Here is a 13663-nt window from a genome sequence, read left to right as displayed (position 1 = left end):
TACCTTCTTTAAGTTAAAACCTGATTTAATGCTCACTGAAGATGACTGATTCAGAATAACTGTATGTAAAGTATTTATTTGAGCATTTATACCTTGAAAAATGTGCACATGGAAAGCATTGAACATAACAGCTTTACTACAAATTTCCATACACCAACACAAATCAGGATCCTAATGAGGACACATAATCTTTCCTTTAGTTTGTTCTGACAGCAAAAAGCAAAGATGAAAACCAGCACAGAGAGACTTTGACTTCAGAAACATGAACAGGTAGAAATGGAGGCAGCAGCCTAACTGCTCATCGCTGCTTTTGCTACATGTTAAAGTTCAGGGTCTGGCTGCTGAGCTGGGGTCCACATGCCTTGGACCATCGTCTGTAAACTATAAAAATGGTTATGTTGGAAAATTTTAAATAGATCACCAGTTTCAGATATACTGAGACCAGGCTGTCTGGCAACAACAACTTTGACATAGTCAAAGTCACTTAAATCATTAGCCAACTATATATTTGCATAAACGGCAGCTGAACAGGTGTACCTAAAAAAAAAAAGGGTGGTGAAAGCATCCTCTCATTGTATTTTGGCTGCTCCAAATACAGAGAAAAAAAAACCCAATCGTTGCTCATTTCTAATGCAGTACATACAAATAACAGCAGCATTTTATATGGAAAACTGGCCATGGTCATTACCTTGGACTGCTGCAGGAGCACAACATTAATGTGTTTGTTTAATATAGATAAAAATCTAAACACATGACTTTCTTCCTAAGCCTTCTGCTAAGATACCTTCTCCCCCCTTTGTTTAGGTCTTTAGTTTGGATTCTTTGGCTCTTACTTGTGTAAAGTGAGACAACATTCATCGTGGTATTTAGATGTCTGCAGCTTCATTAATGTCCTTGTGAGAAAGATACTTGAGACCCTGAAAGTCAGTTTTTCCTGGGTGCCTGTGCCAATACTTTTAAAGATTTAACAGGTTTTACTTGAGTCTCCGTAATCAAACTCACTAAAACTGCAATGTGCACGTAGAATTCAAGACATCTGTAATATTATTCTACGAAATAAGACGATGTTAGATACCACCAAATGCACTTCAACTCTTTAGCTGCTTAACTGAATCAACCTTTTGTAATCTCACTGCACAAATGTATTTTCTTTTCCGTACTCCATAAGGACCATGATATCACACACTGACTTATGGAAAAACAATTTAAATCCATGAGTCTGAGAAAAATCTGCAGACTTGCAGAAGATAAGGCACACTAAATGTCACCCTCCTGAATCAAAAAATGTTATAAGCAGCATAAACTTAAAGTAATAGTTTATACACTTTAACAAACAAGAAATTTTTAAAAGCACATATTATATTCCACACAATACAAAATAATGCAAAACTCCATGGCCACTCTATGCAGTAGCACATTGGTTTGTCCATTTCCTGTAAAGTTCTCTTTGCAAAAGTCTGCAACTCTAACGTCCCTTTACAAAGCTGTCTAACAATCGGTCGCCTCGATCAGAAAGCCAGTAACCCGCCATGGCTGCCAATGCTCCCATAAACACAGATGTGTAGACCAAATCTCCCTTTGCTGCAAGTGTTGCCAAAGCACAAAGGACCACCCCAAAAAACATCTGCTTCAGTATCTCCACCTCATCATCCTGGATATCCTCAAATAGACCTTTCTCCTCAAAATCTGCAGGAGAAGGGTGGGAGAAAAGAAGAATTCAGTTTGGTTTCCTTTGAGCAAATTTTCTGTTCATGTATTTGTAAGTGTCCATGGTTAACATTAGGTGGCACTCACGAGGCAACTGCTTTTTCACACAAACACTGTCCATGCGGATGAATCCTTCAGCGCAGTCACAACGGAAAGATCCTTCTGTGTTGGTACAAATCTCATCGAGACCATGGCAGGCAAGCACACGGTCACTGCATTCATCTATATCTGAGCAAAACAATAGCAACAGAATGGTCAGACTTTTTAAGCAGCTAGAGCTTTGGAGCTCTACTTTTCCACCATGTACCTGCATCATTATTTTTCACCTACTTTTTGCTCTGTCTGTCATATAGAGTGAAACTAGCACATATAACTAGCGATGCTTTATTGAGTCATTTGTTTGCTTTTGGTTCACATTTAATCATCTACTAGTATCTCCTCCTTCATAGCCTGGTTGCACTCAATGGTGTTTTTGCCCCAAGTTTTGTTGTTTTGACCTCTAATGGGAACAATTTTCTTGCATATTTTTTCAGTGTACTCTTTTCACTGGAGGCTGACATACAAGCTCTTTCTTCAAACATGCCTGAGCCTGTCTCATTTTTGTGCATTTTGTGCTATTTTTAAGGCAACAATATTGCAAAAACACTTTTATATTGTGAGAAAGAATCATACCAGGTATTTTATTACAACACAATATGGCACAGGCCAGTTTTACAGTGTTCCAGCATTTTTGGAACTCATGCATATATCATGCACAAACTATTCTCTTGTATTTACCCAAACACTTGGACCCTGTCAGTCTGTACCCAGAAGCACATTTCCTGCAGCGTGCTGGTCCGCTACCCATGCAGCCCACACAGGCCACGTCGCAGCCTGAGAAAAGAGGGGTCATTTCCTTTTTTTAATCCACTGCCTGCATTGCATTCTTAAGCTGCTGCAAATAATAAGCAAACAAGTGAACAATAGGTCCAATTCTCAATTTTCTGCATGAGTATCCAACATAGTTTCTTTAACACCAACTGTAAGGCACTGACCTCTGCACTCAAAGGATCCTTCTGTATTAAAGCAGTAACTGTTTGGAGGACAGTTACCCAGCTGTGTGCCACACTCATCGATGTCTAAAACACAACATTTAAAAATGTAAAAACACCTTTTTAAAAAAATTAAATATATAAGTGATAATGTCTTGACTCCAGAAAGAAGCTCTGTATACAGTACCTACACAGATCTTATTATGGAGTGTCCATCCATCTCTGCATTCCTCACACTGGTCATTTTCTGGCCCTGAACACAAACTGCAGCTATCTGGACAACTGCTCACCTGAACAGCCAGCAGACTCCATAGACAAACACCCTGAAGCAGGTTTCTGTGGAGACTCTTCATGCCCATCTGGCCAGAAGATGAAACTATGAATTTGCTCCAAAATACCATGTCTTTACGAAATGGTGCTTGTGTTAGTAGAGATAAAGTGAGATTTATCTGTTTACTTCATGACAATATCAGTTATTTTCCACAATTATATTTAATGGTCTCCAACACTGCTTCACAATATTTCACACATAACACAAACGTTTTTGTTTTGTTTTGACACAGGTTTTATATATTAAAGTTTTACATATAAACAAAGGTTGCTTAAAAATACACAAAAATACTACTACAGTTCTGAATGATATATCAATTAACTGCTATTATCAACAGTTACTGGAACATCACAGATATATCATATCAAAGGTATTTGTTGTCTTATATGTTCTGTTTTTTATTTATTGATTGATTTTTTTTTTTTTTATTGAACTAAATGCCGAAAAAAGAGGCTTGTGGTAATTTAGAAATGATGTCATCACCTAGTTTGCCCAGTAGAGTGGTTACATTGTTTACATTGTACTCAATATTATCTGCAGCTGTAGCAAAGTATGCACCACACTTGAGCAGAAATTATTAAGTTGCTATAAAGCTAATAAATTTTGTTTTACTTCCCGAAAAGTCTAAAAATGAAAACCTCCAGTACTGGCTGGGGTAACAGAATACATTGCTTAACACACCCTAATTAGGATTTTCCATATAAAGGATATTAACTTCTAAACTATTCTTAGTTAATTTATTTGTTCCACCACTGTTTGGTTCAATATAAAAACGAACATTAACATAAACAAACAAACAAACAAAACCAAAAGAAACCGGACGTACTCGGTTACCGTGCTTCTAAATATAAAGTAGCCTTGATGCCAGTCTCTGGTTCTTCATGTTTCACGTTGAAAAAAAAAAACATATCAGCCGACAGAAAATCTGACACTAAAACAGGCAACACGACCAGCAACAAACTGACTCTGAAATGAAGAGTATTCGTTACCTTCGCGCTGCTATAGGGTGAAACGGGCAGAAAACTTTAAAAGAAGTGAATCCAAGACAGATCCGCTTGACACATGACCCGGCTGTTGGCTACATTGTGTTCGGTTGCAGAGATAACCCACACCTCCCGCGCGGGCGGAGCACATATCCGTCCCAAGACACCGCTCTTACGGAATGTGGTAATACTTATAACAAGTACTTCAGTAAGTCCTTACACTGGCCCAATAAGAGCCGCTGTCCTTCCAAAGACCAATCACAACTCGATGTGTTTTAGCTTTTAAACCAAACAAAAAAACAAAAACAGAGGCAAATATAGTTATAGACAGGTGTGGACAGGCTTACCGTGCACGGTTATTTTTAGTCTGTAGGAGTTACAGTTTTGCAGCTTTGACAATAAGACGGGGCGACCGTGGCTCAGGGGGTTGGGAAGCGCATCTGTAACCGGAAGGTCGCTGGTTCGATCCCCGGGCTCTCTGTCCTGGTCGTTGTGTCCTTGGGCAAGACACCTTTGCCTACTGGTGTTGGCCAGAGGGCCGATGGCGCGATATGGCAGCCTCGCTTCTGTCAGTCTGCCCCAGGGCAGTGTGTGAATGCGAGAGTGAATGAATAGTAGTGTTGTAAAGCGCTTCGGGTGCCTTGAAAAGCGCTATATAAATCCAATCCATTATTATTATAACCGTTCTTACTTTCAAAAAACCCCCTAAAAGACCAAAATGAACAGTGAATCTTAGATCATCCAGGTTTTTTTGCCGTTGTCTTTGTGTACAGAGATAATCATCTCAAGACATGTCAGGACTTAGTTTATACTGTCAGTTTGTATACACTGTCCTGGTACAGCAGCTGCTTCTGCTTACGCAGATTTTTTTTTTTTTTTTTTTAAAAAGGCTTGAAGGTATGTGGAGATTTAGAACAACAGATTATTGGTTATGGTCTCTGTATGGAATTTGTTGACTGTATTTGTATCACTTATCACTGAGTCGGGTTGGGAGTCTTATTCTTCATTAGCATATCATCTTCATGGCAGCCAACTCTGATGAACATATTCTTCATGTACACACAAAAGCAATACATCTTATTAAAGTACATTTGGGTGATTTAAAAGATTTACACGATGATGCCTTCTTGCTGGTCTTGGTCCCTTTTTAGCCATTGGAGTACCTCACCTTCCTCCATATGATCCTCTTTCTGTCTTTGTCACAGTTAGCTCAGCTAGGAGAGACTGAGTCTGAGAGGGAAGACTAAACAGTGGCAGCCCCTGAAGAAGCTCTGGTAAATACCTGTCTCTGGTGTGAGTCTCTCTTGGGTGGGAATCAAATTTCACCAGAACGAAACGTTTACCAGCTCTATCAAGGAGCTTGTCAGCTTGAATGAGGGACAGGGAGGCTGTGAACAAATCAGAATACGGTGACCACAGCTTTGGTAGATCATTTTCTTTGTTCCCCATGCTTTTGTTGATAATATCTTTGTTCCAGTGCATCCATTCTTCGGTTCTCTCCAAGGCTCTACGTGTCAGAACCAGCAGAACTCGGCCACCCAGGCTGTTAAGCTCCAGCAGCTGTGAATGCAGCCATGGCAGAGGCCCCCAATTACACTGCTCCCTCCTGCTCCACTGGTCGACAGACACACTGAAGCCCTTGTCGCTGAGGTTGGACCCGATCTGACACACCAACTTAGAAGTGTCATCATCCACGTCTGGGGGGCTCAGCAGGACAACATGACGCATCTTACCAACTTTAGAGAAAAGTAAGTAATGTCAGAATTGTATTGTTGTGGGTGTATATGTGTGTTTTAGTGAAAGTAGAGAAAAAAAAACTCACTTTTTACTATCCCACCGTGTTGCCAGCTCCACACCCATCCTATAAAAGTAAGAACAGGTAAATTTAAATCACTGGATTTATCACTACATGGATATTTATCTCTTCACAAACAACTGATTCGCTGCACCGTGAATACGCGATGTTATTGTTAGACTAATAACTCGAAAAAGAAAAGGAAATTTTCAAACTTACCCTTGATAGATTTATGAAAGGACCATAACAACAGCACAGTAATGAAAGCCAGCAGCATAACAGCAGTGGCTAGGAGACTCCAGCGCCACCTGCCAGCTGCAACTAGGAAAAAATAAAATCCCTTTTCAGAAAATAGAAGAATGCTATTCTTTTACAATTTTTAAAATATGACATGTACCTACCATTGTCATCAAAACAAAATGGACCTAGGTCATGTTCCATTCCCTTTACTCTCATCTGCACAAACAAATAAAAACAAAGGAGTTACTTCTGTGCAGGAATCAGGTATGACTAAGTCTATACATTTTGGAATACTTTACCATCAAACACGGCAAGGGCCGGAGGGGTACATTTTCAAACACAAATGTGTTCACCTGATGAAACAATTGCAAATCCTATTAGTTTATAAAATAGGGTGTTCAGCTAGACACTGTTTTATTTTATTTTTGTCTAATACAGATACATTGATACTAATATTGATACTTCACTCATTGCAAATGTCCTTTATTTTCAATTAAGAACTGGAATAAACTGATATAGTGCATACAATCCCGATCAAAAGTTTAAGACCACTTGCAAAAATGGCAAAAAAAATCATATTTTGCATGATTGGATCTTAACAAGGTTCCAAGTAGCGCTTCAATATGCAACAAGAAGAAATGGGAGTGAGACAAAACATTTTTGAGCGTGTAGTTTTTTGAAAACAACGCTGAAACTGAAACAGGCTGTTTTACAGCTGATCAAAAGGCCAAATCTGTCAAAAAAAAATTGATTCATTGTCAAATTCTGTCAGGTAGTCACACTGTCACGATGTTCTGAAGGCAAAAGCAAAAAAATGTTCCCTTTTTGAGTGTCGTCAGGTTGTTGAACTGCATAAGCAGGGTCGCAAAAAGAGTCTCTTGAAATCCATATACCTGACCGTTTGGACCAAACATGGGACATTGAAAGGTGGAAGAAAGTTTTATTCTCTGATGAGAAAAAATGTAACCTTGATTCCAACGTTACTGGCATGACAAGCAGATCCCACCTGAGATGTTTTCTACACGCCACAGTGGAAGGGGCGCCATAATTGTCTGAGTTGTTTCAGCACTGTTTTCAATAAATTGCGTGCTCCAAAAAATGTTTTGTCTTTCTTCTTGTTGGATGTTGAAGCTCTACATGGAACCTTGTTAAGATCCAACCATGTAAAATATGATATTTTTTTTTTACCATTTTCAGGTGGTCTTGAAAACAGATAGATAGATAGATAGATAGATAGATAGATAGATAGATAGATAGATAGATAGATAGATAGATAGATAGTAATAGTGAAGAGGCTGAAAAAGAGGAGTGCATGCCTCACTAGGCTGTATCACTTCTTACCCAGAGTCCCTTGATGTTTTGTTTCCATGCAGTGCCATTTTCCAGCTGTTGGCTGAAGGCACTCCTGCTTCGACTGTGTTTCTTAAGCAGCCACACTTTACCATCCAGCCTGCAAGGTGCAGACACGTTCCAGGATAACATTTCTCCAAAGCTGGTCATTTGTACATGGGGCTTTGACACGGTGATATTTTCCCATATGTTCTTTTGTGATTCATTTAGAGAATCTAGGGGAGACACATAGTGAGTTATGATGTCTACATTTCAAGGAGGTAATCATCCCAATTAAATAAATACACATTGCTCAAATTTTCTCACCAGATTTATTGAAGGGGCATTGTAGTGACCGTGTAGACCTTTGTCCATCCTCGTACCACAGCTATAGGACATGTGAATATGTGAATATGATAGTCATATAAGTCTGTATGGGACACAAGACTGCTGATATTAGCCAGGAGAAATCATGTAAAAGAGCTGATGATACCTGGAGACACATGCAGCGGGTTACGGAGTACAGTGGTATGGTCATCCTGTTCGTGCTCTGCAGAGTAACATTTAAAATGGCTTCAGCGAAGAGTAGTACAACTTTAGTACAATTTGCCTAATTGCCCAGCTACTTTTGTGGGCAGAGGAAGACAATATTCATTACATTTATCAGGTTATGTTTATCAGGTAGTTACTTTGCAGTGTTAATGATTACTTATTATTATTTGCAGTGCATTTAATAAAGCAGTGAAAGCATTTCCTCCTCAAATTCTTGAATTATTCCTTAAACTAAATACCTTCTTCACACACACTAAAAGTAATAAAATTAGCTTCACCTACACCAGCCATCGAATATTATGATTGTATACTTATTCGTGTTTATATAACATCATGAAAAACTCCACATGATGAGTAACTTCTCCTCTGATGCTTTCTAATAATTTGAAATAAAGTGAAATTTTAATGCTACAGTTTTACTTGGAATGGTGTTTTTGCTTCTTTTACTAAAAAAAAAAAAGTCAAACCCTTTCCAACCTTTGTACAGAATATAAATGACAAACTATAAATGTCATGAAATTAAGGCACTGATATCACTAACCTGACACCTTCCTTTCTGCTCGTACTGGATGCACATCGAGGGGGGGATCTTATTCCCGTCTTCAAGCTGCAGCTCCACTTGATTCATCTTTGAGTTTACTGCAAATGTGAATTTGGGCACTGAAAAGAGGAAATCAGTATCAGTTATTAGGTATGTTTTTTCTCTCTCTCTCTCTCTCTTTTTGTTGTTTTTTGCTTTAATGCACAGGGACATTGTTTGATTGTGTGTTTTACCTTGACACTCTAGTAAAGCTTCCTGCAGTTCCTGGGAGCACACTGAGAACAAACAGGTATATATGTCACTGTTGCCAGATGCGTAATAAGCTGTAGCTTTATAGTTCAAGCGTAATTAAAAATACACACCTTCATTAAAAGAAGGAGCAGCAACCCTTTCAGTTATACTTGAGCTACGGACAATCAGGGAGATTTCAAAGGGAAAGCCATCTGACTGAGTAATCACCACTGAGATCTGTAGAAGTCACATACAGATCAGCGTTAACGAGACAAGTATGCTGGAAGTGGGGCAGTAATGGCAGTGCAAAGTACATGGGGTTTACAATACCTTTAGCTGGTTTTGTTGAGTAAGAGCTTCATTATTCACTGTAAACACCACCTTCTTGCACTTTGGCATGGACGCTTCTGTGCAATAACATACTGTCAATGACCCTGTGGTAACACAGAAACAAACGAAGGTGTGGATAAGAAAGAATTGAAACTTCATTTCCACAATAAGCCAGTAGTTTTATCTGTCAAGACGCTTGACTTATATTGTATTACTAACCATTAGTAACTGAAACTAGTGGTTTTCACTTGTGCCACTGTTATCTATGACAGCGTTGCAACAAACCTCTGCTTCTTCAGATTGACTTATGAAAAAGCAAATCAGATGTAACTGATTTTTATTGTGAGCTAAATTGTTGTTTTGTTAGCAAAACACGTGTTCATTTCGCACGAACCATTTCACAAATAAACTCCATGTTTGCTCATTCATTGTTCCAGTGATGATTCCCAACATGCCAGAACATTCTACATCTCACTTGGATGGCTTCCAAAACACATCTGCTTGTATATCGCAGCAAGTAACTCTTACTTTCAAGTAAATAAGAGTCATTGCTCACTGTAGTGGCTTTCCTTCAACCAAGACAAAAGTTTAAAAATTGCATCACATAAAAAGGCACGTTACAGTTTCCTTTTGTACTAATACAAGGCTGATGTTTGAACTGATAAGTGGATTTCAAATACCTTGTGAAGTGATCTTGTCTTCTCTGTATTCTTCCATTTCTGAGCCAGAGGAGCCTTGATCCTCCGTGTCTTCATCTGGATCCATGTTAAACTCTATGTCTATCACCAAACATAATGCACATGCTGTCTTGTTCGTACAGCAGAGCTTAAAATCTGGTTTTAGTGTCTGAACATCCACAGTGTTTTTGCTGGGATTAACAGGCATCTCATCTTTCATCTTGCATTTAGAGAGACCCTTTAAGGAGAAAAAAAATTGGAGGAAAAACATTTGACTTGTTACTGAATGAGCCTGGGTGGCAATATTTGCAGTTCTGATGACTATGTTATAAAACATAAAACACTCTGATCATATAACCTTTTGTCTGCTTTTAATTAAATGTTTAAGAACAGATAACTTGATTGGTGAAACAGGAAATGAAAATGTTCAGGGACAATATAATAAACTATCAATGAAAACTGTGTTTTATGTACAGGGCATGCCATTGTCGGTGTATTTAAGCACTGTAAATTATAGTACCTGTGAGCAAATGACTTCGTGGCTGTCATGTTCAAAAATCTCCAAGCCATGAAGTGGCATGTGTAGACTCAGTAAAATACACCAGAAGGACCATCCAAGAGCCAACATTCTTCTTTAGGTATCTGCAGCAGTCCTACAGCATTCTTCTACGCATATTTCTCTGAGGGCAACATTCAAACCTTGTTAAGCGAGTAATTTGGCTGCTTCCTGATCATCAGCTGGGTTAGAGATTGGAAGTTATACACAAAGAAACTCTGTTTGTACAAGGAAGGGAGTGAGGCACTGAGATAAACTATAAACCCACATATATGAATATGTGTTTCACATTTGTTTATGGCCTAGTCAAAAAGAGATAAAAATAAGTTATTTTGTTTAACAGAATAACTTAATCAATACAATTTAGATCTAGCAACTTGACTGGCATTGGCAATCTTTGTGTTGTTAACAAATCCATTACAGTGTTTGCTGTTAACTCAATAGTCCTTCCTTAAAACACATTCAAACAGTAAATAAGAACACTGTAGTATGACATTAGATAAGACTGGAGTATAATGACATAAAACTACAGCAAAATTAGTAATCTAATAGAGAAATAGTCTTACTTTCTTTAAAACCTCGTGTTGTAATCCACTCCAAAGTGTGCATTTCCACTGGGTATTCAGCTCCACACCTTACCAAAGTAGCCCACAAGTGCTTGAGTCATGTGAAAATTGCACCACACCGCACGTCATTGTACTGAATCAAGACAAGTCCCTCCCTCTCTCTCCCTGCCTCTCTTTCTTTCTGTTCCTGTCTGCAACCGAGACTCAGCAGTGCGCATAATCCTAAAACTTCCTGCTCCGAATTCTTGATTACAGTGTAACCAACACAAACGACAAAGTTCAAAGTCCACAAGGAGGTTTTTTTCTGGGTTTTTTTGTTGTTGTTTTTTTAAATCAGAACAAGGTTCAACCTTTATAAGACTAAAGTATTCCTAAACAGTACACAGAGTGGTACTTTAACAGTTAACAGTTCCTATTTGGGTTTTTTGTTCTGTTTTTTTGGACAGCACTTGATAATGTGTTCTCTGTGCCTTTGTCAAAAATTCCTTGTGTTGCTGTTTTTGGTAAACTGTGCCTAGATAAACAAGTTTAACACCTACTTGCATGTCTTTCATCCACTCTAATGCAGCCCGTTGAGTGAGAATTATTCAAGGAGGAACACAATGGCACACACCTTGCACAGCAGCTCAACTGGTTTGACCACATAATGCTTAACTAAACTCAAAACCGTGTCTGTCTCTTGAGAAGAAAAAAAAGAATAATAAAAAATAAAGAAAACGTATATCAGTGTTTTTGCTTTGTCACTGTGAGACAATGGCACTGAAGTTTTCAAGCCTTTCTGCATTTACCATTTCATTTTTTGTCCGATTTGTTTTTCAATGCACTGCAATAATCAGAAACTTCCAGTTTAAGATAACATCTTCTCTTTGTTTAAGAACCAGTTAATAAAGAGTGAGTGAACAGTGAGGCATATCACTACCCGTGTAACTGAACTCTGCTTGTCCCTGTCAATGCAAGTTTGAACACTTTAAAACTTGTGCTGTGTTTATGTTTTTCAGTTTCTGCTATTACCATTAAAAAAACAGATAGCCTTGCTAATCTCATTTCTTTTCACTTAAACATGGAGTTAGCTTTCATTCATAATGCTTCAAAATTATTGCATTTAAACAGGTTGCCAATGTGAAGTATTTGTTACTTTAGCGCAGTGTAAGAAGTGTTCACATTACTTTCACCTTTGGTTTGTATCATGAAGAGACAGGTGCATGCAGAGCTACAAGCTGGTGTTGTTGCATTCTTTACATTGAAAGGACTAAGATGCTTGGTAGAAAGCACTAAGACAGTAAGAAGTATATAAATAATACCTTTTTTACTGTCAATTCTGTGCAAAGGAGTAATGTTGGAAGGTAAAGTGGCACCACACATTTTCTACTGAGTAATTACCATTATTGCAAATCTTGATATATATATATATTTTTCAAGACATTAAATATGAGTTTATACGAGTCATTCATATAAACCTTTTTTTCTGTTAATGTTGGTAACAGGTAGAAAAGTATGAAGGAGCATTAGTAATATATTAGTAATATATATTATTGATCATTTTGAGAATACATTTGGAATTTCATCCACAGTTTTCCATCTGACTTTCTATGCCATCTTTTTAATGTCCTTAAAGTCCTCTCCACACTCTGTTTATGTGCTAAGAAATAACCTCCTTCTTACTAAAACTGATTCTGAAGTACGATCTCATTAACCCAACTACACAAGACGTTTTGCAGAGGGTAAAGCAGCCATGACAGTTTGCTTGATACAACTGTAACATTCAGATTTCTTTTTCTCAAAATAGAATTACAACTTTAATCTTGAAACTTCAACTTTATTCTCAAAATGATAAATAATATTTTTCTTCTTAATGTGGCCTAATACTCCATCATAGGAAAGACATTTTCCTCATTTTACTTTGAGTTATTTAACTTATTTCACAGTTAATATAAATTGTTCTTTTATAGCTTAGCTTATAACAAAGAAAACTCTAGTCTAGGTTTCGGAGTAAAAAACCTTAGTAAACAGAACCAAAGTTTAAAAAGACTGAAGAGACTGCTTAAACTTTTCTTTAGGAGTTAGATATGTCACTGTATTTCTTGGTCAGTCTTGGACACATCACCCAGTTTGGACAGGTGTGAATAAGTGACCAACGAACTAAATAAGGCCACACATTCTAAGGAGGAGAGGCCAGGGCAGTTCCCCCTATAAAAACATGGAGGCTCCAGTCAACATAACATAACAACACAAATAAAATAGCCTCTACACATTAAACAGAATATTTATGCTCACAGTATTCAAGTTAAAGTTGACAGATTATGTTGCAAGATGGCGCCTGTGTGTTCGGCACGCCGTCTATCGCTCTCCTTTATTTGTTTTGTTTTATTGTTTTTAGTTAACTTTGTGTTACATGTGTGTTGTACTTTTTCCTATGATCGCCAGACATTATTGGAAATAGGTTTATCCATCCGGATGTCTGACCGGCCTGAATATGACAACCAAGGCTTTTTTCCTCCCTATCTGGAACCAATACCACCGTACTGGCGTTCCCTACCACCGTCACCGGATCTGCGGAAGCGACGCAGGAGACGGGGTAACCGTGGAGGTCGTCTTGTGAAGCTGAAATCCTGGATTTCTCATTTTCCCCATGAGCTCCGCTGCATCCGCCGCTTTTGTCCGCGACTATTGGTGCCATTGCGTGCCTTGGATCCGGTGGACTCCTGGCTGGTTCCTGTTGTTGGGTCTTTCGAAAATGGTCCAGCAAAACTCTCTCCTCTACGACATATGCGCTGGCGCGGAGTTGACAAGAAAA

At 38.3% G+C, this 13663-nt stretch overlaps 2 protein-coding genes across 5 annotated transcripts; both read right to left on the bottom strand.

Annotated features, from left to right (window-relative positions):
• Positions 1-60: 60 nt before the first annotated feature.
• On the bottom strand, positions 61-4490 carry creld1a (CRELD disulfide isomerase 1a). Of its 4 annotated transcripts, none has more exons than XM_084928586.1 (6): positions 4400-4490; positions 2926-3097; positions 2742-2825; positions 2485-2580; positions 1795-1935; positions 61-1686 (listed from the first exon to the last, which is right to left on the bottom strand). In XM_084928586.1, the coding sequence occupies exons 2-6, from the start codon at positions 3095-3097 to the stop codon at positions 1466-1468; spliced, it is 714 nt and encodes a 237-aa protein (XP_084784712.1). In that variant the 5' UTR covers positions 4400-4490; the 3' UTR covers positions 61-1465. The 4 variants fall into 4 exon arrangements, with proteins under 4 accessions (XP_084784712.1, XP_084784711.1, XP_084784710.1 ...); XM_084928585.1 differs by lacking the exon at positions 4400-4490 and adding an exon at positions 4059-4148; XM_084928584.1 differs by lacking the exon at positions 4400-4490 and adding an exon at positions 3896-4006.
• A 726-nt stretch (positions 4491-5216) lies between these two features.
• LOC146387177 (uncharacterized) lies at positions 5217-11021 on the bottom strand. The gene is made up of 15 exons (XM_084928582.1): positions 10870-11021; positions 10268-10427; positions 9751-9985; positions 9071-9174; positions 8872-8977; positions 8743-8784; positions 8510-8628; positions 7910-7966; positions 7744-7804; positions 7429-7652; positions 6387-6440; positions 6249-6303; positions 6067-6168; positions 5875-5913; positions 5217-5788 (listed from the first exon to the last, which is right to left on the bottom strand). Exons 2-15 carry the CDS (start codon positions 10373-10375, stop codon positions 5217-5219), a joined length of 1878 nt encoding a protein of 625 aa, XP_084784708.1. The 5' UTR covers positions 10376-10427; positions 10870-11021.
• Between the last annotated feature and the right edge of the window lie 2642 nt (positions 11022-13663).

Source organism: Perissodus microlepis, chromosome 5 (genome assembly GCF_051167445.1).
Source record: "Perissodus microlepis isolate ML-2025 ecotype Zambia chromosome 5, ASM5116744v1, whole genome shotgun sequence".
Classification (NCBI taxonomy): Eukaryota; Metazoa; Chordata; class Actinopteri; order Cichliformes; family Cichlidae; genus Perissodus; species Perissodus microlepis.
This window is presented reverse-complemented; position numbering and strand designations above follow the sequence as displayed.

Bases quoted from the DNA above. Each gene is read 5' to 3' on its own strand.
- creld1a (XM_084928583.1), bottom strand. From the start codon at position 3,139: ATGGTATTTTGGAGCAAATTCATAGTTTCATCTTCTGGCCAGATGGGC. The intron at 2,581-2,741 runs GTCAGTGCCTTA...CTCTTTTCTCAG, and splicing joins AGGATCCTTTGAGTGCAGAG to GCTGCGACGTGGCCTGTGTG. The intron at 1,936-2,484 runs GTAAATACAAGA...TGTTTTGCTCAG, and splicing joins GACAGGGTCCAAGTGTTTGG to ATATAGATGAATGCAGTGAC.
- LOC146387177 (XM_084928582.1), bottom strand. From the start codon at position 10,375: ATGTTGGCTCTTGGATGGTCCTTCTGGTGTATTTTACTGAGTCTACAC. The intron at 7,805-7,909 runs GTATCATCAGCT...CATGTCCTATAG, and splicing joins CCCGCTGCATGTGTCTCCAG to CTGTGGTACGAGGATGGACA. The intron at 6,304-6,386 runs GTAAAGTATTCC...TTGTTTGTGCAG, and splicing joins GGCCCTTGCCGTGTTTGATG to ATGAGAGTAAAGGGAATGGA.